Source organism: Scyliorhinus torazame, chromosome 10 (genome assembly GCF_047496885.1).
Source record: "Scyliorhinus torazame isolate Kashiwa2021f chromosome 10, sScyTor2.1, whole genome shotgun sequence".
NCBI classification, from domain to species: Eukaryota; Metazoa; Chordata; class Chondrichthyes; order Carcharhiniformes; family Scyliorhinidae; genus Scyliorhinus; species Scyliorhinus torazame.
The window spans coordinates 52,430,510-52,457,577 of record NC_092716.1 but is presented as its reverse complement, the minus strand read 5'-3'; the positions used below and the strand labels follow the sequence as shown (position 1 = coordinate 52,457,577).

Genomic DNA, 27,068 nt, shown 5'->3' with positions numbered 1-27,068 from the left:
ACCGGGTAGTCCCTGGCTGTGACTACATCTCCATTATCCTGTCCGCCCTTTACAGAAGCCCGAGACCTGTCTGGAAAGCAGCTGGTCCCTGGGGTTGGGACCTTCCGACTATCCGCTCCCTTGAGGGTTCCTACCTCCACCTGATGTACCACTGCACGTATGTGGTGCACACCAGATAGTGCCCGAGGAGCCTCTTTGCTAACATACCCAACCGAGGTGAGTGTCTCTGGGATGGTGGAGGTGTTGGTGACAGATATAACGGAAAGTCAGTGTCGGCCTCGGCCTGGTGTTCCGGGTTGTCTCGGGCTGGCGTTTGGGGGCTTGCACTGCTGTCCGTTGCTGGCTCCTAGCTCGAATATGCTTGGGGTTGGAGTCAGGGCCACCAGAAGGGCCCGACTCGTTGACAGGTGATCCTGCAAGACACAAGACATGACGCATGACGATCGTGGTTGCAGGTTGGGGTGGTGCGGGGGAGGTGTGAGGGTTATGCCACGTGTGCTATAAGGACACCGCAACTCAGCGGGGGCTCATTTTGTTGCCTCATGCCAACCTCCGCCTCAGGACTGCCCACTCTCCGAGCCCACCGACCAGTGCATACTGCTCCATGATGATTTCAGGTCTGGCAGTCCCCCTCCAGTCGTCTCTGCGGAGGTCCTGCCACTTGAGCCAACTTCCCTGCTGGGGGGTGGGGGGGTCGGAAAGCACAACGTGTTAGGCAGTCAGACACTTACAGCATGGGGATGGGCAGTTGGTGGTCTTTGTAACCAAGACACTCGGCCATGGTGGGCGGTTTGGGTGCTGGCACATGGTGTGGGGTGCGTGCATACTGCCAGTGGTGGGGTTTGGTTGCCCTCTGATTTGGGGGGTTACGGGTGTGTGGGAAGGGGATTGGTGCCATGGGCATTGTGCTGGTTACTCACCCTGGCTGGCCTGAGGTTGTGCTGCTTCCTGCTCACTGCTTGTGACACTGGAGTCACGTCTTGTGTGTGCAAGGACTGCGGTGTGGAGTCTTGCATTTCTTCTATCGTGGAGTCTGTCCACGAGCTCGCTGTGGAGGCTTGTGAAACTGGAGTCACTTCTTCTTCGTGCAAGGACTGCGCTCTGGTCTTGCGTTTCTGCAATTGTGGAGCCTGTCCACGAGCACATCAGTGATGTCCAGTCCTGGAAGCGAGGCCCACTGCGCTCACGACCTCTGCCACCTGCGCCCAGGCCCAGTGTACGGTGGCGAGTGGCAGCCTCCTTCCCACCCCAGGGAACAGGGTGGCCCACTTCTCCTCCACTGCGTCCAGCACTGTCTCAGTGTCTGTGAACGGGGAAGTGGGGGGGGGGGGGGCATGCTGCCATCTTGTTGGCTGCGATAAGTGTATGTGTGGGGAGTGGAGTGCTAATATGTAGCAGCAACTTGGCAGCCTCTCGAGTGGTAATCCCAACCCCAGTGAATTGGGCACTGTTTTTCATTGGAATCAATCAAGTTCCACATGGCGCGGGTGCTAGCCCATTAACAGATCATGAATTGCTCTGGGACCAGTGGCAATTTAGTTGTCATAGAAGTCCACCCATTCGACTTCCGGGTGCGGCGATGACCAGCTGAGTCGCACGTTTCGGCAGCTCCCGGTGAAACGGACTTTTGGGCTCTTGATAGGAGCCCCAACGGCAATTTTGACGGCTAAAAACACTGTGCGGTAATCCAGAAGGGAATCCCCCCTGGATACGGATGGAAAAAGGAGGAGAAAGTGGCCGGATTGCAGTGGATCCTTTAGAACAGCGGCAAGGAAGGCAAGCAAAAACCAAGCTGGCGTCGGAAGGTGGCAGTTTAACATGGGGCCCTGAACAACAAGAGTTCTTGAAATGCTGTGTGGAAGAGCTCAAAAAGGAAATGAAGAAAGAGCTGTTGGCCCCGATACTACAGGCGATCGAAGGGCTAAAGGAGGAACAAAAGACCCAGGAGCGGGAGCTTCGGGTCGTGAAGGCAAAGGCAGCCGAGAATGAGGACGACATACAGGGCCTGGTGATGAAGACGGAGATGCATGAGGCACATCAGAAACGATGTGTGGAAAGGTTGGAGGCACTGGAGAACAACGCAAGGAGGAACAACCTGGGGATTCTTGGTCTTCCTGAAGGTGCGGAGGGAGCGGACATCGGGGCATATGTGAGCACGATGCTGTACTCGTTAATGGGAGCGGAGGCCCCGGCGGGACCGTTGGAGGTGGAGGGAGCATACCGAGTGATGGCGCGAGGACCGAGAGCAGGAGAAATTCCCAGAGCCATAGTGGTGAGATTCCTCCGTTTTAAGGATAAAGAAATGGTCCTTAGATGGGCAAAGAAAACTCGGAGCAGTAAATGGGAGAACGCGGTGATCCGCGTTTATCAAGACTGGAGTGCGGAGGTGGCGAGAAGGAGGGCGAGCTTTAATCGGGCCAAGGCGGTGCTTCATAAAAAGAAGATAAAATTTGGAATGCTGCAGCCGGCAAGACTGTGGGTCACATATCGAGGGAGGCACCACTACTTTGAGACGGCGGATGAAGCGTGGACTTTTATTGTGGAAGAAAAACTGGAATGAGCGGGTTATTAAAAAGAACGTTTGAACAAAGTGGTGGGGCGTATGTGGGGGGCGAAGAGGGGGGTTAAAAAGGGGGGAAAGAGGAGTTTTATGTACTAATCCTGCGATGTGGTAACTTTTCTCTCTTCCACAGGTGGTGATGGGGGGAGGTGGAGGAGATGGGGCGTTGGCCATTGGGGGCGGGGCCAAGGGAGAAGCGCGGGCTTGGTTCCCGCGCTATGATAATCATAGCGGGAATAGAGAAGCAGGAAGGAGGGGGCGTCGCACGGTGCGAGCCGAGGTCATGGGGGGAAGCCGAGGTCGGCCAGAGTTTGCTGACTTCTGGGAGCAACATGGGGGGAGTAATTACGCTAGGGGGGGATCTAGCGGGGGGGGGGGGGGGTGGGAGGGGGGAATTACTGGGTTGCTGCTGCTGCGGAGAGGGGGGAGTTGGTATGGGAGGGGATGGGCGGGGGGGCACCGCCTGGGGGAGATACAGCTGCGTGGGAACCGGGTGAGGAGCTGGAAAAAGGGGATGGCTAATCGACAAGGGGGGGGGGGGGTAAGAAGCCCCCCAACGCGGCTGATCACGTGGAACGTGAGAGGGCTGAACGGGCCGATAAAGAGGGCACTGGTACTCGCACACCTTAAGAAACTTAAGGCAGATGTGGTTATGTTACAGGAAACGCACCTGAAACTGATAGACCAGGTTAGGCTACGCAAAGGATGGGTGGGGCAGGTGTTCCATTCGGGGCTAGATGCGAAAAACAGGGGGGTGGCTATATTAGTGGGGAAGCGGGTAATGTTCGAGGCAAAGACTATAGTGGCGGATAACGGGGGCAGATACGTGATGGTGAGTGGCAAACTACAGGGGGAGACGGTGGTTTTGGTAAACGTATATGCCCCGAACTGGGATGATGCCAATTTTATGAGGCGGATGCTAGGACGCATTCCGGACCTAGAGATGGGAAAGCTGATAATGGGGGGAGATTTTAATACGGTGTTGGAACCAGGGCAGGATAGGTCGAAGTCCAGGACTGGAAGGAGGCCGGCAGCAGCCAAGGTACTTAAAGATTTTATGGAGCAGATGGGAGGTGTAGACCCGTGGAGATTTAGCAGACCTAGGAGTAAGGAGTTCTCGTTTTTCTCCTATGTCCATAAAGTCTACTCGCGAATAGACTTTTTTGTGCTGGGAAGGGCGTTGATCCTGAAGGTGAGGGGAACGGAGTATACGGCTATAGCCATTTCGGATCACGCTCCACACTGGGTAGACTTGGAGATAGGGGAGGAAACAGGAGGGCGCCCACCCTGGAGAATGGACATGGGACTAATGGCAGATGAGGGGGTGCATTGAAAAGTACTTCGAACTCAATGATAATGGGGAGGTCCAGGTGGGAGTGGTCTGGGAGGCGCTGAAGGCGGTGGTTAGAGGGGAGCTGATATCAATAAGGGCACATAAAGGGAAGCAGGAGAGTAAGGAACGGGAGCGGTTGCTGCAAGAACTTTTGAGGGTGGACAGACAATATGCGGAAGCACCGGAGGAGGGACTGTACAGGGAAAGGCAAAGGCTACATGTAGAATTTGACTTGCTGACTACGGGCACTGCAGAGGCACAATGGAGGAAGGCACAGGGTGTACAGTACGAATATGGGGAGAAGGCGAGCAGGTTGCTGGCACACCAATTGAGGAAAAGGGGAGCAGCGAGGGAAATAGGGGGAGTGAGGGATGAGGAAGGAGAGATAGAGCGGGGAGCGGAGAGAGTGAATGGAGTGTTCAAGACATTTTATAAAAAATTATATGAAGCTCAACCCCCGGATGGGAGGGAGAGAATGATGGGCTTCTTGGATCGGCTGGAATTTCCCAAGGTGGAAGAGCAGGAAAGGGTGGGACTGGGAGCACAGATTGAGGTAGAAGAAGTGGTGAAAGGAATTAGGAGCATGCAGGCGGGAAAGGCCCCGGGACTGGATGGATTCCCAGTCGAATTCTATAGAAAATATGTGGACTTGCTCGCCCCGGTACTGACGAGGACCTTTAATGAGGCAAAGGAAAGGGGACAACTGCCCCCGACTATGTCTGAAGCAACAATATCGCTTCTCTTAAAGAAGGAAAAGGACCCGCTACAATGCGGGTCCTATAGACCTATTTCCCTCCTAAATGTAGATGCCAAGGTCCTGGCCAAGGTAATGGCAATGAGAATAGAGGAATGTGTCCCGGGGGTGGTCCACGAGGACCAAACTGGGTTTGTGAAGGGGAGACAGCTGAACACGAATATACGGAGGCTGTTAGGGGTAATGATGATGCCCCCACCAGAGGAGGAAACGGAGATAGTAGTGGCGATGGATGCCGAGAAAGCATTTGATAGAGTGGAGTGGGATTATTTGTGGGAGGTGCTGAGGAGATTTGGTTTTGCAGAGGGGTATGTTAGATGGGTGCAGCTGTTGTATAGGGCCCCGATGGCGAGCGTGGTCACGAATGGATGGGGATCTGCATATTTTCGGCTCCATAGAGGGACAAGGCAGGGATGCCCTCTGTCCCCATTATTGTTTGCACTGGCGATTGAGCCCCTGGCGATAGCGTTGAGGGGTTCCAAGAAGTGGAGGGGAGTACTTAGAGGAGGAGACGAACACCGGGTATCTTTGTATGCGGGCGATTTGTTACTATATGTGGCAGACCCGGCGGAGGGGATGCCAGAAATAATGCGGATACTTGGGGAGTTTGGGGATTTTTCAGGGTATAAATTGAACATGGGGAAAAGTGAGTTGTTTGTGGTGCATCCAGGGGAGCAGAGTAGAGAAATAGAGGACCTACCGTTGAGGAAGGCAACAAGGGACTTTCGTTACCTGGGGATCCAGATAGCCAAGAATTGGGGCACATTGCATAGGTTAAATTTAACGCGGTTGGTGGAACAAATGGAGGAGGATTTCAAGAGATGGGATATGGTATCCCTGTCACTGGCAGTGAGGGTGCAGGCGGTTCAGATGGTGGTCCTCCCGAGATTCCTCTTTGTGTTTCAGTGCCTCCCGGTGGTGATCACGAAGGCTTTTTTTAAAAGGATTGAAAAGAGCATCATGGGTTTTGTGTGGGCCGGGAAGATCCCGAGAGTGAGGAAGGGATTCTTACAGCGTAGCAGGGATAGGGGGGGGGGGGCTGGCACTACCGAGCCTAAGTGAGTATTATTGGGCCGCTAATATTTCAATGTTGAGTAAGTGGATGGGAGAGGAGGAGGGAGCGGCGTGGAAGAGATTAGAGAGGGCGTCCTGTAGGGGGACTAGCCTACAGGCTATGGTGACAGCCCCATTGCCGTTCTCACCGAGGAACTACACCACAAGCCCGGTGGTGGTGGCTACACTGAAGATTTGGGGACAGTGGAGACGGCATAGGGGAAAGACTGGAGCCTTGGGGGGGGTGCCCGATAAGAAACAACCATAGGTTTGCCCCGGGGGGAATGGATGGGGGATATGGAATGTGGCAAAGAGCAGGAATAACGCAACTGAAAGATCTGTTTGTGGATGGGAAGTTTGCGAGTCTGGGAGCGCTGACCGAGAAATATGGGTTGCCCCAAGGGAATGCATTCAGGTATATGCAACTGAGGGCTTTTGCGAGGCAACAGGTGAGGGAATTCCCGCAGCTCCCGACACAAGAGGTGCAGGACAGAGTGATCTCAAAGACATGGGTGGGGGATGGTAAGGTGTCAGATATATATAGGGAAATGAGGGACGAAGGGGAGACTATGGTAGATGAACTAAAAGGGAAATGAGAAGAAGAGCTGGGGGAGGAGATCGAGGAGGGGCTGTGGGCAGATGCCCTAAGCAGGGTAAACTCGTCGTCCTCGTGTGCCAGGCTCAGCCTGATTCAGTTTAAGGTATTACACAGGGCGCATATGACTGGAGCACGGCTCAGTAAATTTTTTGGGGTGGAGGATAGGTGTGCGAGGTGCTCGAGAAGCCCAGCGAATCATACCCATATGTTTTGGTCATGCCCGGCACTACAGGGGTTTTGGATGGGGGTGACAAAGGTGCTTTCAAAAGTAGTGGGGGTCCGGGTCGAACCAAGCTGGGGGTTGGCTATATTTGGGGTTGCACAAGAGCCGGGAGTGCAGGAGGCGAGAGAGGCCGATGTTTTGGCCTTTGCGTCCCTAGTAGCCCGGCGCAGGATATTGCTAATGTGGAAAGAAGCCAAGCCCCCGGGGGTGGAGACCTGGATAAATGACATGGCAGGGTTTATAAAGCTAGAGCGGATTAAGTTCGTTCTAAGGGGGTCGGCTCAAGGGTTCACCAGGCGGTGGCAACCGTTCGTCGAATACCTCGCAGAAAGATAGATGGAATGGAAAAAAGAAGGCAGCAGCAGCAGCCCAGGATCGGGGGGGGGGGGGGGGGGGGGGGGGGGGAGGAGGAACCAGAAGGACTCTCAGGGTTGTTAATATATACTGCATAATATGTATAGGTCGTTGCTACAGATAATTATATATTGGACTGTTAAATTATATTTTTGGAGAGTGTTACTTGTGATAAGGCAGTTGCCAATTAGGGTTAGTTTTCATTTTTGTTATTTATTATTTATTCATTTTCTGTTTATAAAATAGGTCCTTGTTATTTGTGTTGTTATAATATTGTGTAAAGGATGCACAATGTACTGTGTTGGTTGACCAAAAATTTTCAATAAAATATTTTTTTTAAAAAAGTAGTCCACCCATTCAGTCCCAGCGTCACCACAGTTTCTGAATAGAGAATCCTGCCCATGGTGCTTGCTAATAATCTTTGTCGCTGGCTTTGCAGACAATTTGAACCGTGGAAGATTGATAAATGTATTAACAGAATGCATTCATGTGTGGACAAAAAAAACGACGGGTGTGATTCTCCGATGACACGCCGTTTGGGAGAATCGCCTGGGGCACCATTTTTTCGCGCGACGCCGGTCCGACGCCCTCCTGCGATGCACCCAAGCGGCGAGATCGGCACTATCTAGTTCTGCGCGGCACAGTCCGGTGAATCGCCCGAGACACCAAAAATGGTGATTCTCCGCCACCCCCGCTATTCTCAGGCCTGGATGGGCCGAGCGGCCTGCCCAAAACGACGGCTTCCCGCCGGTGCCATCCACACCTGGTCGCTGCCAGCGGGAACAGCGCGGGAACACTGGGGGGAGGGGCGGCCTGTGGGGGGGCGAGGGGGGTTCTTTCACCAGGGTAGGACTCAAAAGGGGTCTGGCCCACGATCGGTGCCCACCGATCGGCGGGCCGGCCTCTCTGAAGGATGTGGTGTTGGGTGCTCTGATGCACAGATGAACCAACACAGTTGTATTTGGTACAACTCTATTTTATTTAAACTTCTATATACAGTTCGGTCTGGATACTCTGCACGTTGTGTCTCCCTGAGTGTGTAGTGTAACAGGTCTGTCCTTGTCCTGGTCTCCAGCTAATACTGGCCACCAGGTGTCGTGTTTGTCCTTTTATACTGTCCCTGTCCTTGTCTGTGATTGGTTGTGGTGTTGTGTGTCTATCATGATGTGTGTGTTTGAATATCATGACAAAGGAGGACCTCCTTTCCTCCGCGCCCCGCAAGATCCATCCGACATCTTCTTGCGGGGCGGCCTCGGGGAGGACGGCAACCACGCATGCGTGGGTGACGCCAGTTAGGCGGCGGATGACGCGGCGCCGCTTTTATGCGGCGCCAATGCCCGGCGCGTGCTGACGACGCTGCTTTAGCGACATGCCCCCCGTGTTTCTCGCGGCCCAGATCCTAGCCCATTGTCGGGCCCTGAATCGGTGGAGGCTGGGGCCGTTTCGCGCCGTTGTGAACCTCGACGGTGTTCACGACAGCATGGGCACTTAGTCGCAGGAGCGGAGAATCACGCCCCACATACCCATTGAAATTCACTCCATTGAATTTAAAACTTTAAGGGAGAAAGGAAACTTGCAATGTCGATTGCGACGTTCGACTCAGACTTAGAAATTTTAACCCCTTCTCCAACTGAAAGCTGACTTAAGAAGCAAAATATTGTTGATTGCTATGCCTAATTCGAAAATGTTTTCATGCACTCTCATTAAAAGCAACATGTCTGATATTTCATCAGCGACCTAAATGTGTGTTTTCCTGAGCGATTTCACATGTGTTACCTGACCTTGTGTATCCTGCTATTTCACAGCTTGATTACAGGATATATTAATTTTGGAAGGTTTTCTCGACTAATCTCTGGAATGAGAGGTTTATCCCATGAGGAAACGTTGGCCCAGGCTGGGCCTGTGTATCGGAGTTTAGAAAAATGAGAGGCAATCTTATTAAAACATGTAAAATCCTGCGGGGAGTTGACAGGGTGGATGTTGAATGGATGTTTCCCCTTCTGGGATGGAGATACCTGGCACATTGCCCACGATATTCCAATCTGTGTTAGTACAGGGCGGAGATACCTAGAACCAGGGGACACAGTTTAATAATAAGGGATCTCCAATTTAAGATAGATATTAGGGGACTTAAAACCTACTTTCCAGAAACTTCCCATTCGAGTAGAAGTAAGCATCTATTGTAAGTATGAATTGAGGTGTTCTACATGCATTCATCAAAGAAATACATTCAAATTCACAAGCACTTATTTTATAAAAAGCCTGGAGCTGTTTTCAGACGTTTTAAATTCTTGTTTCTTCATCCATATCAACGTTGTTCATCTCTTACCAAAGTGAGCCACATGTCAGCCATGAAAGGCCGTTGCAAAATTTAGATGAAATCCTTTTGAATTTTTAAACCAAAGTAATACACCATCACAAGGACAAGTGCATTGTGAAAGCTAACAAAGAGTGTCTTAATAACAGGGTCAGAAATTGACTGAATATTATGCATCAAATTCCTAGCTTTTGTTTACAAAAATAAATGTAGGCTTGATTTATACTTGCAATAGATGCTTACTTCTATTTGAATGTTAAGTTTCTGTTGCATCCCATCTAATTTTGACAGGATATGCCGCATTTAAACCATTATTTTTGCCCTGCCTAAAGTCACAAAGGAACTGTTTCCTGGAACAGAAAACCATTGTTTAAGAAATCGTGACAACTTAACTGAAAGTCAAACAGCAAGAAGCACGTTGTAGTCATGAGAAATATTAAAAATCCTGTAGAAATGATACTAAAATCTCTGGATGTTTTACTGTTGCTAAGTTTAATGCAATGTTTTGAAAAACACACAGCTATGCTTTCTTATCGTCAAAAAGCTGAGCAGTTAATGAAAAATACTTCATTGATTGATGGGTGAGTAAAATCTTGTATTCCTAATTGTGTCGCAATTGCATATCACACTTTAAGCTTTAAGGCTTTCTTCACTGAATCAGAAAAATTATAGCTGATGTCTTCAAATTTGTCTATGTAAATTGATATAAGTAATGATATTTAAATTAATATGGGACCTTGAACTTGGTTTCAACTGTTTCTGGAGCAACAGCCAATACCTTAAATGTTTATGTAAATGTTTACCACATGACTTCTGGGCAAAAGTAATTTTTCATACACCTCATAAAAGTCGACCCTAGTTTCTCAGGAAGCACATCATGTTGTGAAACAGTAATTACTAAGATTCTTTCATTTAAAGGCACATGCAGGAACTGTAGATTTTCCCTCCACCAATTCTAGCGGAATCTGTCAGCCAAGCAATAGGTCTAATATGCACTACATGATCCATCTCAATGCTTTCAAGAACGAAGAAGTACACAGCTCACCTTAAAACTGGAGAAAAGGGTCGCAGAATGGGTTAACCAGCATCGGCAAAATGGTAATTTTATCACCCACACAGCTTCTTGACTACACCATCAGAAGAGCGAAGAAAAGTTGTATTTCAGGATTCAAGTCCAGTGCCAGATTCTGGGCAAGTTTCATGAAAAGGTGCAATTTAGTGCACCATAAGGAAAATAAAATTTCAACATCCACCACCTGAACACGACGATAAAATCATCAAATCTCGCAGTTTTGTCACCCGAGAAGAATGAATATTGATTGGTCTGCATTGAAAACATAGAAGAAACGCCTTTGAATTTTGACATCCCAGCACCAAGACCAGACCAAGATGATGAAAAAAATGGCCTTGTAAAGATGATTGGCCACAAGAAGACACGGATCCACCTTTTATGGCGGATGGCACAAATTTTAAAGCCGAAGGTGAAATTCTAGTGTAAACTCCCCAAATAGACATTTAATAAAGGTGTTGCCATTCATGTTCAAGGGAACGGCTGGGTGAATCAAATCACGCAAAGAGAAGGAAAGCTTTATTCATCTAGGGCATGTTCAAATCCCACCTTTTCGACAATGTAGTTCATGATTTGAGATGAACTAACACCAACATGGCTCTTATTCGCAGCAGTTTTACGAGTTTTATTCAGCCCTTGGGTTTGTGAATAAATAAATTTCCCAAGGATAGCGTTCAAAAGTTGTGATGTGATTGAATGTTGGAAGGCAAGAAAACATTCACTAAACGCGCAAATAGGTGAGCACCCTTACTAGCAACATTGGGCAGTATTCCTCCTGCTGCTGTCAAAGGGGTTTCTCATTGCTCGCATCCCACGGAGGGGTTGCCATCGGCTGGACCAGAAGATCCCGCCAATGGGACCAGCCGGAAAATCCGGTCCATTGTGTAAATGGGTCATAGATATGTGGAAAACCTGAACTTTTGACAATATTGGGGTCATTTAAAAAATGTGGAATTTCAAATGTGTTCTACGATACTGATAACAATGATTCAAGGAATGATGATGCTGAAGTTGTTACACATTTAGCTATTGTTGTATAAAGAGTCAAAGGTTCTGCTCCTTTTCCACAAACAACTTTAATTTACTTCAACGGACTTTGCACAAAACTCTAACATCACATCACCTGACACAAAGGCCACCTGAAGCCCCTTTACATAGCCGTGTCAATTATTGGATACTTAACATAAATGAGACAACTAATTGGAATGTCTCTTAACCCATTACTTAACAGTCTCCCCTTCTTTGGAGAAAAAAATAATTAGGTGAAAACAAAATTACAAGAAACTCAACAACAAACACATGATTTCCCCCTCTTCTTTTTTTTTCATTTTTGGAAGAAAAAAAACAGTCACAGAAACAGGCCCCCTTCATTAACAATATCCAAAAGTTTCTGTGAGCTAGCCCCTCTTTTTGTAAAACAGTCTGACAATTGATAGCTACTGTCAACCCATGTAATTTTTGCTATCTCCCCTCTCTCCAACATCTGCTTCAAACTTCCGATGTCTCTCCTTAACCTTTTTTCATTGACACTTTTTGTAAAGTGCACGTTTTCCCACAGGGACATATTGTCAATGTGACATTCAATAGGTAAATTACCCAAATCCCCTAATCCCAAAATTTCTGTCAATATCTGAGATATATAAAAGGCCATATCCACCCCCTCTACAAGGCTTAACGTCTGAGCAGCCAAAGTGCTTTTGACCACTCTCCTTATTTTCTTTGTTTCCCACACAAGAGGACAACATTTACCATTGTTCCCCAAAAGGAAAATTCTAAAACCTCCTGTGCTTAAAATTTGATGTGTTTGCATAGGACGCATCACTATAAACTATGAGTTTCAAGTGCCTAAGGTCACCTAAAACCAGGAACCTCAAAACACACTCCTGCATTTTTAGTTTGACCAACACTTAATTTGCTCTTATTATGTCTTCCACCTTGGGGTCATTCATTTGTGTACTCAACTCTAAGACATCAAAACTCATGTCTGGTCTAGTCTGTCTACCTAACCAATTCAGTTGGCCAATTGAACTTCGCAGTTGCTCTTTTCCCATCTTTGAAACCATTGCGTCTTTTTGTGAAACCCGGCCACGACTAATTGCTATTGGGCTGATGTTTTCCAAATAAGATTGCTGACGTAAAGTTGCCCCTTAGTCTGTCCAATTTCCAGTCCAATATATTTAAATGCACCGGAAGCCTGACTTCCAACCCTGAATTCTTTCCTCAAACCAGAGATTACAATAGCTTCAAAATCACTCGTCCCACCCCAAAAAAATCATTGACATGCATCATAAAGATGCCAGAAAGATTTCCTTTCTCGCGCCAGTAAAACATTGCCGGATCTGCTTTCAACTGGCAACAGCTTAACTTTAACAAAACTGACCTTACCGAAAAGTACCAGACTCTAGACGCATTATTCAATCCATATACACATTTGTTCAACTTCCAGAGTATCCCTTCTGTGTTAGCTGCCTCTTTAGGAGGATGGAGAAAAATGTCTCTCTGGAGCTAATGCCCCTGCAAAAAGGCAGCTTTTATATCTATAGATTTGCATTCCCATGCCTTTGTGGCTAATAAAGCCAAGAAGGTCTTTAAAATAATCTTTCCTGCCGTAGGTGAATCTACCCTTAAATCCTGATCTTCTAAGTTTTTTTCAAATCGCCTTGCCACATGCCTGGCCTTTGCCTTATAAGTTCCATCCGGAAGAACCTTTTCCGTGCAAATCCATCTGTGAGATAGAGTTCTTTGTCCCCTATCTGGTACTTCCGTGTACACCCCAAATTCACTCCAACTATGCAGTTCTTGCTGTTTGGCATCTTTGATAACTTTTTCATCTAATTTATTGGAAGCCACCAAAATCTCACGTGCATGTGGGCTTCTACTGCTATTAGTATTTGTAGTCTTACTCATGTTCCGAGATCTTGATAAACTACGTCCCCTCTCCCTATAGCCCCCAACCATCTGCAATGAATTGTTTGCATGTACCGCCCATGCGAAAGTTGAATTTAACTTGCAATTTGGTCTATCCGCCAAAGTTTTCCGGAGCATGTCATCTATTACCGCATGGTTTCTTTCACACACACCATTACTAAATGGGCTTTCCGCAGCCATATTCATAACTGTGATATTCACCTTTTCACACATATCCCTAAACTCATCATTAGCAAATTCTCCCCCATTGTCAGTAAGGAATTTTGCCGGTGGGCCCATTCCTGTCCCTACGAGTGAGGGAACCATGGTTTACAAGAGAGGTTGAATGTCTTGTTAAGAGGAAAAAGGAGACTTATGTAAGGCTGAGGAAACAAGGTTCAGACAGGGAGTTGGAGGGATACAAGATAGCCAGGAGGGAACTGAAGAAAGGGATTAGGAGAGCTAAGAGAGGGCATGAACAATCTTTGGCGGGTAGGATCAAGGAAAACCCCAAGGCCTTTTACACATATGTGAGAAATATGAGAATGACTAGAGCGAGGGTAGGTACGATCAAGGACAGTAGCGGGAGATTGTGTATTGAGTCTGATGAGGTAGGAGAGGTCTTGAACGAGTACTTTTCTTCTGTATTTACAAATGAGAGGGGCCATATTGTTGGAGAGGACAGTTTGAAACAGACTGGTAAGCTCGAGGAAATACTTGTTAGGAAGGAAGATGTGTTGGGCATTTTGAAAAACTTGAGGATAGACAAGTCCCCCGGGCCTGACGGGATATATCCAAGGATTCTATGGGAAGCAAGAGATGAAATTGCAGAGCCGTTGGCAATGATCTTTTCGTCCTCACTGTCAGCAGGGGTGGTACCAGGGGATTGGAGAGTGGTGAATGTCGTGCCCCTGTTCAAAAAAGGAACTAGGGATAACCCTGGGAATTACAGGCCAGTTAGTCCTACTTCGGTGGTAGGCAAAGTCATGGAAAGGGTACTGAAGGATAGGATTTCTGAGCATTTAGAAAGACACTGCTTGATTAGGGATAGTCAGCACGGATTTGTGAGGGGTAGGTCTTGCCTTACAAGTCTTATTGAATTCTTTGAGGAGGTGACAAAGCATGTGGATGAAGGTAAAGCAGTGGATGTAGTGTGCATGGATTTTAGTAAGGCATTTGATAAGGTTCCCCATGGTAGGCTTCTGCAGAAAGTAAGGAGGCATGGGATAGTGGGAAATTTGGCCAGTTGGATAACGAACTGGCTAACCGATAGAAGTGGTGGTGGATGGCAGATATTCAGCCTGGATCCCAGTCACCAGTGGCGTACCGCAGGGATCAGTTCTGGGTCCTCTGCTGTTTGTGATTTTCATTAATGACTTGGATGAGGGAGTTGAAGGGTGGGTCAGTAAATTTGCAGACGATACGAAGATTGGTGGAGTTGTGGATAGTGAGGAGGGCTGTTGTCGGCTGCAAAGAGACATAGATAGGATGCAGAGCTGGGCTGAGAAGTGGCAGATGGAGTTTAACCCTGAAAAGTGTGAGGTTGTCCATTTTAGAAGGACAAATATGAATGCGGAATACAGGATTAACGGTAGAATTCTTGGCAATGTGGAGGAGCAGAGAGATCTTGGGGTCTATGTTCATACATCTTTGAAAGTTGCCACTCAAGTGGATAGAGCTGTGAAGAAGGCCTATGGTGTGCTAGCGTTCATTAACAGAGGGATTGAATTTAAGAGCCGTGAGGTGATCATGCAGCTGTACAAAACTTTGGTAAGGCCACATTTGGAGTACTGTGTACAGTTCTGGTCGCCTCATTTTAGGAAAGATGTGGAAGCTTTGGAAAAGGTGCAAAGGAGCTTTACCAGGATGCTGCCTGGAATGGAGAGTAGGTCTTATGAGGAAAGGTTGAGGGTGCTGGGCCTTTTCTCATTAGAACAGAAAAGGATGAGGGGCGACTTGATAGAGGTTTATAAGATGATCAGGGGAATAGATAGAGTAGACAGTCAGAGACTTTTTCCCCGGATGGAACAAACCATTACAAGGGGACATAAATTTAAGGTGAATGGTGGAAGATATAGGGGGGATGTTAGAGGTAGGTTCTTTACCCAGGGAGTAGTGGGGGCATGGAATGCACTGCCTGTGGAAGTAGTTGAGTCGGAAACATTAGGGACCTTCAAGCAGCTATCGGATAGGTACATGGATTACGGTAAAATGATATAGTGTAGATTTATTTGTTCTTAAGGGCAGCACGGTAGCATTGTGGATAGCACAATTGCTTCACAGCTCCAGGGTCCCAGGTTCGATTCCGGCTTGGGTCACTGTCTGTGCGGAGTCTGCACATCCTCCCCGTGTCTGCGTGGGTTTTCTCCGGGTGCTCCGGTTTTCTCCCACAGTCCAAAGATGTGCAGGTTAGGTGGATTGGCCATGATATATTGCCGTTAGTGTCCAAAATTGCCCTTAGTGTTGGGTGGAGGTGTTAACTTTGGGTAGGGTGCACTTTCCAAGAGCCGGTGCAGACTCAATGGGCCGAATGGCCTCCTTCTGCACTGTAAATTCAATGATAATCTATGATTAATCTAGGACAAAGGTTCGGCACAACATCATGGGCCGAAAGGCCTGTTCTGTGCTGTATTTTTCTATGTTCTATGTTCTACCCATTTTTCCACGATTTGATCCAGAATTACTCTCTTTTCTTTACTTCATACAATCGTTGATTGACTAAATCTGGTTGCTAAAGCTACAAAATGCAAAATAAATATATTATTGGCTTTATCCCAGATCTTAAGGTCCATGGCCACAATGTCGTTAAAATCCTTGGCCAAAGGTAGGGTTACTATCGGTCGTGCTGGTGTCCTTCTGTACTTCCTACAAACTTCACAGCGATCACTAACCTGTTCTATCAGTTTAGTATAGTCTTCATCCCTTACCCTTGCATCCTTTAATACATTTTTCAGCCTCCGAGGAGACGGATGCACAAATTGCCGATGCAGTTTTCATACAACAAGCTTTTTATCAGCTAAAGTCCCATTTTTCAATTGCCATTAACACATCCTTAACAACTGTACTTGAAATATTATTTGTCAGTAATGGAATACAATAGTGTCCCGACTGTGTAAATTGTAAGTCCACCGTCTTTCCAAAAACTGTTGCCTTATCCTGTTCCATATCCAACTTCATGTGTGCTTTCTTCATCGACTGTCTGCTCAGAAGGTATCTCACTTGATACAACATCCGTGCTAATGAAATGATTCACTCCGGCAATATTGCAAGGGATCACCACTCTTTTCAGCGACTTCAGAGTATTATCGACCCCAAACCTGAAACTTGTGGAACTTTCAAATTCCTTAACATTGTTACGATTTTCAGCATTCAAGGAGCCCAGGTAACATTTTAACCACTCAGTTCCACACACAGTAGATGTGCAGCCACTACCCAATACAGCACAATTGAAGGATTCTGCAACCAACACCCTAATTACCGGCATAAAACTTCTCGTTAATAGGACAATGCCGTCTTTCTGGTCACTATCTTTTTCCTCTTCTGACTCTTCCGTGTCATGTGTTGCTTCACTCTATTATAATGTGTTGGGCAGTTGAAAGCATAATGGTATTGAGAGTCACATCGAAAACATTGATTTATCATACCCTGGGCATTTCTGGGGTTCATCTTCCTATTGTAGGTTCTAACTGGGTTTCTGTCTTCATACTTTCCAGGTCCCAATCTCCGTCTATAGTCTTGAGCCCTGCTTGTAGCCGTGCAATTTTGCCATCCTGTTAGTAGTGTGTCTTCCATATTCTGCTTTGTTGCAGACTGATCTATGTGGGTCATCAGAGCTATCGGAATCGAATGTTTCCCCAGAAACTTTTTTAAAGCTTCTGTCATCTGATCGAATAAGGTATCCTTATCCGCAAACTGAACTCCTGTCAAAACCAGGAGCCTATGCATGATACTCACTCTAGCACAGTCAAGTAATTTAAAGGCCAACACAGACTGTGGAAATTCCAGGTTGAGTTTCTGCAACCTTTTATATAGTCTGCCAACTTCCATTATATAGTCTTCCATGGAGAACTCCTCTGTTTTCTGGAACCTATCAAAACCCGACCATGCTTCATAAGCACTTAACAACTCATCCGTTTTATAAATCTTATCCATATAACATAATAGAGTCTCCAGACCTTCTTCTGAGTCTAACTCTTCGAATTCCAGCTCAGAAAACACTTGGCTTTGGATTTTACTGTCATAAGGTAAAGAAAGAGCCAATGCCATACCTTGTTTTCTCTTTCCCAAGGCAGTTACCTTAGTCCACATAACTACTGCACTTCTATGGCAGTATGGCAGGGGGGTGGGCACGGGAGCAATAGGTCAGAAGGTGAGAGCATTGAGGGAGAACTAGGGAATAGGGACAGTGTGGCTCTGAGGCAGAGCAGACAGGGAGAAGTTGCTGAACACAGCGGGTCTGGTGGCCTGAAGTGCATATGTTTTAATGCAAGGAGCATTACGGGTAAGGCAGATGAACTTAGAGCTTGGATTAGTACTTGGAACTATGATGTTGTTGCCATTACAGAGACCTGGTTGAGGGAAGGGCAGGATTGGCAGCTAAACGTTCCAGGATTTAGATGTTTCAGGCGGGATAGAGGGGGATGTAAAAGGGGAGGTGAAGTTGCGCTACTTGTTCGGGAGAATATCACAGCTGTACTGCGAGAGGACACATCAGAGGGCAGTGAGGCTATATGGGTAGAGATCAGGAATATGAAGGGTGCAGTCACAATGTTGGGGGTATACTACAGGCCTCCCAACAGCCAGCGGGAGATAGAGGAGCAGATAGGTAGACAGATTTTGGAAAAGAGTAAAAACAACAGGGTTGTGGTGATGGGAGACTTCAACTTCCCCAATATTGACTGGGACTCACTTAGTGCCAGGGGCTTAGACGGGGCGGAGTTTGTAAGGAGCATCCAGGAGGGCTTCTTAAAACAATATGTAGACAGTCCAACTAGGGAAGGGGCGGTACTGGACCTGGTATTGGGGAATGAGCCCGGCCAGGTGGTAGATGTTTCAGTAGGGGAGCATTTTGGTAACAGAGACCACAATTCAGTAAGTTTTAAAGTACTGGTGGACAAGGATAAGAGTGGTCCGAGGATGAATGTGCTAAATTGGGGGAAGGCTAATTATAACAATATTAGGCGGGAACTGAAGAACATAGATTGGGGGCGGATGTTTGAGCGCAAATCAACATCTGACATGTGGGAGGCTTTCAAGTGGCAGTTGAAAGGAATACAGGACCGGCATGTTCCTGTGAGGAAGAAAGATAAATACGGCAATTTTCGGGAACCTTGGATGACGAGTGATATTGTAGGCCTCGTCAAAAAGAAAAAGGAGGCATTTGTCAGGGCTAAAAGGCTGGGAACAGACGAAGCCTGCGTGGAATATAAGGAAAGTAGGAAGGAACTTAAGCAAGGAGTCAGGAGGGCTAGAAGGGGTCACGAAAAGTCATTGGCAAATAGGGTTAAGGAAAATCCCAAGGCTTTTTACACGTACATAAAAAGCAAGAGGGTAGCCAGGGAAAGGGTTGGCCCACTGAAGGATAGGCAAGGGAATCTATGTGTGGAGCCAGAGGAAATGGGCGAGGTACTAAATGAATACTTTGCCTCAGTATTCACCAAAGAGAAGGAATTGGTAGATGTTGAGTCTGGAGAAGGGGGTGTAGACAGCCAGGGTCACATTGAGGTCCAAAAAGACGAGGTGTTGGGTGTCTTAAAAAATATTAAGGTAGATAAGTCCCCAGGGCCTGATGGGATCTACCCCAGAATACTGAAGGAGGCTGGAGAGGAAATTGCTGAGGCCTTGACAGAAATCTTTGGATCCTCGCTGTCTTCAGGGGATATCCCGGAGGACTGGAGAATAGCCAATGTTGTTCCTCTGTTTAAGAAGGGTAGCAAAGATAATCCCGGGAACTACAGGCCGGTGAGCCTTACTTCAGTGGTAGGGAAATTACTGGAGAGAATTCTTCGAGACAGGATCTACTCCCATTTGGAAGCAAATGAACGTATTAGTGAGAGGCAGCACGGTTTTGTGAAGGGGAGGTCGTGTCTCACTAACTTGATAGAGTTTTTCGAGGAGGTCACTAAGATGATTGATGCAGGTAGGGCAGTAGATGTTGTCTATATGGACTTCAGTAAGGCCTTTGACAAGGTCCCTCATGGTAGACTATTACAAAAGGTGAAGTCACACGGGATCAGGGGTGAGCTGGCAAGGTGGATACAGAACTGGCTAGGCCATAGAAGGCAGAGAGTAGCAATGGAGGGATGCTTTTCTAATTGGAGGGCTGTGACCAGTGGTGTTCCACAGGGATCAGTGCTGGGACCTTTGCTCTTTGTAGTATATATAAATGATTTGGAGGAAAATGTAACTGGTCTGATTAGTAAGTTTGCAGGCGACACAAAGGTTGGTGGAATTGCGGATAGCGATGAGGACTGTCGGAGGATACAGCAGGATTTAGATTGTCTGGAGACTTGGGCGGAGAGATGGCAGATGGAGTTTAATCCGGACAAATGTGAGGTAATGCATTTTGGAAGGTCTAATGCAGGTAGGGAATATACAGTGAATGGTAGAACCCTCAACAGTATTGAAAGTCAAAGAGATCTAGGAGTACAGGTCCACAGGTCATTGAAAGGGGCAACACAGGTGGAGAAGGTAGTCAAGAAGGCATACGGCATGCTTGCCTTCATTGGCCGGGGCATTGAGTATAAGAATTGGCAAGTCATGTTGCAGCTGTATAGAACCTTAGTTAGGCCACACTTGGAGTATAGTGTTCAATTCAGGTCGCCACACTACCAGAAGGATGTGGAGGCTTTAGAGAGGGTGCAGAAGACATTTACCAGAATGTTGCCTGGTATGGAGGGCATTAGCTATGAGGAGCGGTTGAATAAACTCGGTTTGTTCTCACTGGAACGAAGGAGGTTGAGCGGAGACCTGATGGAGGTATACAAAATTATGAGGGGCATAGACAGAGTGGATAGTCAGAGGCTTTTCCCCAGGGTAGAGGGGTCAATTACTAGGGGGCATAGGTTTAAGGTGAGAGGGGCAAGGTTTAGAGTAGATGTACGAGGCAAGTTTTTTACGCAGAGGGTAGTGGGTGCCTGGAACTCGCTACCGGAGGAGGTAGTGGAAGCAGGGACGATAGGGACATTTAAGGGGCATCTTGACAAATATATAAATAGGATGGGAATAGAAGGATACGGACCCAGGAAGTGTAGAAGATTGTAGTTTAGTCGGGCAGCATGGTCGGCACGGGCTTGGAGGGCTGAAGGTCCTGTTCCTGTGCTGTACATTTCTTTGTTCTAAATTGATTGTACCATCCCCTGTCAGAAAATAAGGGTGTTAGTCATATCCGGCCATCTTTATCCTAGGTTCAGCCATATATCTGTTTTTTGTTCTCTTCTCACTCACTCCTTGGTTTGGTCTGGAAAGGTTGTATCTTCCAACCCTTCACATTTGCACAGCAACCGTCCTCTGCTACCATTTGTTATACATTTTGCTGCTGTTTTATAAAGAGTCAAAGGTTCTGCTCCTTTTCCACAAATCCCTTTAATTTACTTCAACAGACTCTGCACAAAACCATAACATCACATCACCTGACACAAAGGCCACCTGAAGCCCCTTTACATATCAGTGTCAATTATTGGATACTTAACATAAATGAGACAACTAATTGGAATGTCTCTCAACCCATTACTTAACAGAAATGACCAGTACCACGGATGATGAAGAATGTCCGTGTGATGATGTCATAGAACAAGGCTATTGGAACAAATTGGTGATTCAGATAGTGATCAGAGTGATTTTGAAGGATTTCAATATAAAATGCTGCAGCTAATATGGTATATACTTATATTGTGTTAGATGATATATATAGTTTGTAATATTATAAAATAAATAGATGTTAGAGAGTTGTTGGTTGTTACTTTATTCAATTACAAAGGTCTTTTTGGGCACAAATCTGCTTGAATGTTAATCTTTCAAAAACATTGTCCAAGTAAAAGTTGACTCCATGACTTTCAGCCTAAAACAAATTGGTCTCAAAAATTTGACTTTTAAACTTTTATACTGTATTTGCATTTTGTGCCCTAAATACATCTGACATAACAGCAGGAATATCTAATCATTTACAGTGTTAAGTTGATGTTTTTAAATTTATTTTAGGTGTGTGAAGGTAGGTCTACCAAATTAATAAGTTTATGATTCATGACATAACAAAAAAACTTTCAGATGGACCTTGTACAAACCAATGACATGTTCAGTCATAAGCATAAATTACATAGAATCATAGAATCTCTCCAGCGGAGAAGGCAGTTTAGCCCATCGGGTCTGCACCCACCCTCCAAAACCTCTATCCAGGCCCATTCACCTGCCCACCCCACCCTACCCCCATATCCTAACCGCCGCATCGCTGGACACTAAGGGGCAATTTAGCATGGCCAATCCACCAATCTGCACATCTTTGGACTGTGGAAGGAATCCGGAGCACTCGGAAGAAACCCGTGGAGATACGGGGAAAACGTGCAGACTCCACACACAGTCATCCAAGGCTAGAATTGGACCTGGATCCCCAGCACTGTGAGGCAGCAGTGCTAACCACTGTGCCGCCCATGAATTTGCAACAACCATCCATCTGGCAGATTACTGTCCAGGTAGTGAAGACAAACATTTACTCCATTCTCTCATTAGGGAAGTCGGGAAAAATCCTGCAGAGAAAGAGCATATATGTAGCCTGTTCTGACAAAAATGTAATTCCTTTTGTCTGGGTTCCGTAATCATTTTGATTCTGCCTTGCTGCCTTTATTGTGAGCACAATTAATACTTGTTTTGCATGGCTGTTTCCACAAGTCATAATAATAAACATTCTTGTCTGACAGGCTGAGGCAACTTTGGCTCCCAACAAAATGCAGTTTAATTTGATAATGTTGATTTCACAATTATTAATGACGTTACATCAAATATCACCTTAAAAGCTAGCTGCAAAGTGTGTTAATAATCAAATATCTCAGGTTATTCAAAGTACTTGATAAACATATCACACTGCCATTCAAATCCAAACAACACAGGAGGATATGATTGATATGATGATTAGTGTAGCAGTTTTGTTTGACTGTGGATAGGTAGAAGGTATGGGTTGCTATTGCAAAATGGCAGTGCCACTGAAACTTTGTCCTCCTTTTAATGTAAAGCTATCTGGTGAAGGTATTCATGTGTGCACTTTGTCATGTGAGAGTACCTTTAAGAAATGGGTGTTTATAAATGGGTGTGTATATAAATATCTGTAGTGAGTGTACCTTTAAGAAATGGGTGTTTACTACTGCAGTGATGTCAGAGTGGGTGAAGCTGGGCTGTCTGTCAGCTTTTTACTTTCGTTTTTTGAACAGGCTGCAGGGTATGTTATAGTTTCATTTTCAATGTTGGAGCTGAAGCCAGACCAAGCAGGTGTACTGCTGTTCTCTCTGCCAGCAAAAGACTATCTCTTGATCATTTATTCAGAATTCAGAATTATAAATGTTTTCAGTAGTGACTAACCTGAAGTGCTTCTGATAAAGGTTTTGTTTTTTAGTCGTATGGATGTTAAAAAGGAAAGCTTAAAGGTTTACTTAGTGTTGTAGTCTTTGGAGGTTGTATTTGAATTAATGGTTGCTAAGAGGTTCACTGCATGTTTTAAAAAGGTTAACTTGAGTTCATAGAATAAACATTGTTTTGCTTTAAAAAATACTTTTCCACTTCTGCTCTCCCACACCTGTAGAGTGGGCCATGTGCTCTCCATACCACAATCGAGTAAAGGTTGTGAGTCAGGTGAACTCCATGATACACTTTGAACTTCTCGAAACCCTGGCCTTTAACAAATTCGGGGCTCGTCCGTGATAAAAGTCTATCTATTGGATTGGCTTAGTGAACTTAAAGACAGTGAGGGGTGAGCATATTGAGGGTGCTTTTCAGGTCTGGTATTTTAGTTTAAGTAGGGAGTGTGTTGTGGACAATGGCTCTTTCAGAGGATCTGAAGTTTTTGGGTGTGGAAATGGTCACACGCAGTACCTTACGGACAGAGACTAAAAGCAGACCGTTAGATTTGGCAAAAACATTGTAGTTAACATTACTTGACAAAATGTGAAAAGATGAGGTCATTATGGTGGTGGCTAAGCATTTACAGTTGCCTGAGATATAGTTTGACACATTGGAAATAGAAAAAATACAGTTGCAAATTAAACAAATGGAACATGAGAAAGAATTAAAGCAGCTTGAATACGAAAGAGAGAGAGAGGAAAAAGAAAGAGAAAGAGAGAGAGAGAGGAAAGAGAAAGAGAGAGAGGAAAAAGAGAGAGAGAAAAGGAAAACAGAAAGAGTAGCCCTAGCAGAACAAAATGAAAGAGAAAGGGAGATACAGATCAAGGAAAAAGATAAAGAGAGAGAGTTTGAACTTCAGAAAATGGCCATGAAACATGACAGTCAGTTAACATTGGCAGGCGTAAAGGGAAACGTACAGTTGGATGATAGTGATGAGGACAATGATAAAGAGCGTCATAGTCGAAGGCTTGGTGGGGATCTATTTAAATCTGTCCAAGCATTGCCAAGGTTTGATGAGAAGGAGGTATCAGCCTTTTTCATTTCATTTGAGAAGGTAGCTAAACAAATGAAATGGCCACAGGAGATGTGGGTATTACTGATTCAAACAAAGCTGATAGGTAGGACTAGTGAAGTGTTTGCATCACTACTGGAGGAGGTATCTGAGACGTATGAGGAGGTGAAAAAATCCATCTTAGGTGCATATGAACTAGTGCCTGAAGCTTACAGACAAAGGTTTAGAAATTTAGGGAAAGAATTTGGTCAAACCTGCATGGAGTTTGAAAGGTTCAAATAGAGTAATTTTGATAGGTGGATAGGGCTTTGAAAATAGACCAAACGTATGAAGCTCTCAGAGAAATTATACTTTTGGAGAAGTTTAAAAATTCAATTCCTGATGTAGTGAGAATTTATGTGGAAGAGCAGAGGGTTAAAACAGTGAGATTGGCAGCAGAAATGGCAGATGATTATGAATTAGTTCATAAATCAAAGCTTGGTTTCCAACATCAGTTTCAGCCTGTGAGGGATAGAAACTGGGGACATGAGAAATACTTAAGTGGTAAAGGTAAAGGTGATCTGATGGGAGATAATAAGGAGAGTGTACCTCATATTAAAAAAGAAATCCAGGAGGGTGGAAAAGAAATCAAAAGTTTCAAATCTTTTCACTGTAATAAACTAGGCCATGTAAAGTCACAGTGTTGGTGGTTGAAGAAAAGCACTGGGAAGGCTGATGTGGTGAAACAGGATAAGACAGTGGGGTTTGTTAAAGTGGTGAAGGGAAGCCCAAGTGAAGCGACGGAGGTGCAAAAGATGGTACAGCCTGATCAAGAGATGATTGATAAGAAGGTGCCAGATCTCTTTAAAGAATTTACTTGTGTGGGTAAAGTTTACTCATGTGTATCAGGAGGAGTAGGTAAAGATGTCACAACTTTCAGAGACACGGGAGCTAGTCAATCTTTAATGGTAGGAGATGAGGAATTATGTAGTTTGGGAAGAATATTGCCAGAAAAGGTGGTAATATGTGGAATTCAGGGTGAGAGGAGTAGTGTTCCATTATATAAGGGATGGTTGGAAAGTCCAGTGAAGAGTGGTGAAGTGGTAGTAGGAGTAATAGAGAAACTATCTTGTCCAGGAATACAGTTTATCTTGGGTAATGATATAGCTGGATCGCAGGTGGGAGTGATGCCTACTGTGGTTGATAAGCCAGTGGAAAATCAGACAACTGAAGAGTTGAAGGACGAATATCCTGGGATTTTTCCGGATTGTGTAGTAACAAGGTCGCAAAGTCACAGGTTAAGACAAGAGGCGAAATCAAAGAGTGAAGATGACGTTGAAGTGCAATTATCAGAAACAATTTTTGATCAGATGGTTGAAAAAGAACAAGAACAGGTGGAGGATAAGGCAGATATTTTTAGTTCAGGAAAATTGGCAGAGTTACAACAAAAAGATATTGAAATAAAACGGATGTATCAGAATGCATACACGTAAGAGGAATCTGAATGTATACCAGAGCGTTATTACCGTAAAAGTAATTTCTTGATGAGAAAATGGAGACCGTTACATATGCAGGCGGATGAAAAGTGGGCAGAAGTTCATCAAGTAGTATTACCAGTAGGGTATAGAAAGGAGATGTTGCGAGTTGCACATGAGGTTGCGGTGGGAGGTCATTTGGGAATAAGGAAAACTCAAGCTAAAATCCAGAAATATTTTTATTGGCCTGGACTACATAAAGATGTAGTTAAATTTTGTTGATCATGTCACACAAGTCAAATGATAGGGAAACTTCAAGCAGTGATAAAACCAGCGCCCTTCAGACCCATTCCAGCATTTGAGGAACCTTTTACAAGGGTCCTAATTGATTGTGTAGGACCGCTTCCTAAAACAAAAAGTGGGAATCAATATCTTTTGACTATAATGGATGTGTCTACTAGGTATCCAGAGGCCATTCCAGTCCATAATATTACAGCTAAAACGATTGTGGAGGAGTTACTTAAATTCTTTACTCGATATGGACTACCCACAGAAATACAATTGGCTCAAGGATCGAATTTTACCTCCAGATTAGTCAAAGAAGTTATGGATAGCTCAGGAATAAAACAATTTAAATCAACTGCGCACCTTCCAGAATCGCAGGGAGCGTTAGAAAGGTGGCATCAGACCTTAAAGACAATGTTTTTTTAAAAAAATATATTTTATCAAAGTTTTCAAACACAATTTTTTCCCTTACAAATCAAAGAAATAAAAATACAAGTAACATGATAACTGCAATATAACATTGTGTAACTAACATGGTAAACTAACCAAATAACACGAAGTAATACTCCCCCCCGCCCCCTCTCCCCCTCCAAAAACCCAAACAATTTACCCCCCCCTCCCCCCCTCCCCCTTGGTTGCTGCTGGTCATCTATCTTCCCTCTAGCGTTCCGCTAGGTAGTCAAGGAACGGTTGCCACCGCCTGGTGAACCCTTGAGCCGATCCTCTCAGCGCAAACTTCATCTGCTCCAGTTTTATGAACCCCGCCATATCGTTTATCCAGGCCTCCAGTCCGGGGGGGTTTCGCTTCCTTCCACATGAGTAAAATCCTACGCCGGGCTACTAGGGACGCAAAGGCCACGACATCGGCCTCTTTCGCCTCCTGCACTCCCGGCTCATCCGCAACTCCAAATAAAGCTAACCCCCAGCCTGGTTTGACCCGGACCTTCACCACCTTCGAGATCACTCCCGTCACTCCCCTCCAATACCCCTCCAGTGCCGGACACAACCAAAACATATGTGTGTGGTTCGCCGGGCTTCCCCCGCACCTCCCACACTTGTCCTCCACTCCGAAGAAACTGCTCAACCTTGCTCCCGTTATGTGTGCTCTATGCAGCACCTTAAATTGGATCAGGCTAAGCCTGGCACACGAGGAAGAGGAATTTACCCTGCTTAGGGCATCAGCCCACAAACCCTCCTCAATCTCCTCCCCGAGCTCTTCTTCCCATTTTCCCTTCAGTTCGCCCACCAACTCCTCCCCCTCTTCTCTCATCTCCCGGTATATCTCTAACACTTTGCCGTCCCCGACCCACAACTCCGAAAGCACCCTGTCCTGGATCCCTTGTGTCGGGAGCAGCGGAAATTCCCTCACCAGTTGTTTCGTGAACGCTCTCACCTGCATATATCTAAAGAAATTTCCCCGGGGCAGCTTATACTTTTCCTCAAGCGCTCCCAAGCTCGCAAACGTCCCGTCTATAAATAAATCTCCCACTCTCCTGATTCCTACCCGGTGCCAGCTCTGGAATCCTCCATCCAGCCTCCCTGG

The 27,068-nt window shown here is 45.8% G+C and overlaps 1 protein-coding gene and 1 long non-coding RNA gene across 3 annotated transcripts in view; one reads left to right on the top strand and one right to left on the bottom strand.

Moving 5' to 3' along the window:
• LOC140430570 (uncharacterized) overlaps nucleotides 1-27,068 on the bottom strand; it is a 54,609-nt gene that overhangs the window by 9,189 nt on the left and 18,352 nt on the right. The gene's annotated exons all lie outside the window — the stretch shown is intronic.
• Nucleotides 9,591-27,068, top strand: part of LOC140430567 (dipeptidase 1-like) — an 86,004-nt gene continuing 68,526 nt past the window's right edge. For both annotated transcript variants that reach the window (XM_072518124.1, XM_072518123.1), the window contains exon 1: nucleotides 9,591-9,773. In XM_072518124.1, the coding sequence (XP_072374225.1) occupies nucleotides 9,619-9,773 (155 nt within the window). In that variant the 5' untranslated portion in view covers nucleotides 9,591-9,618. The remainder of the gene's footprint in view (nucleotides 9,774-27,068) is intronic.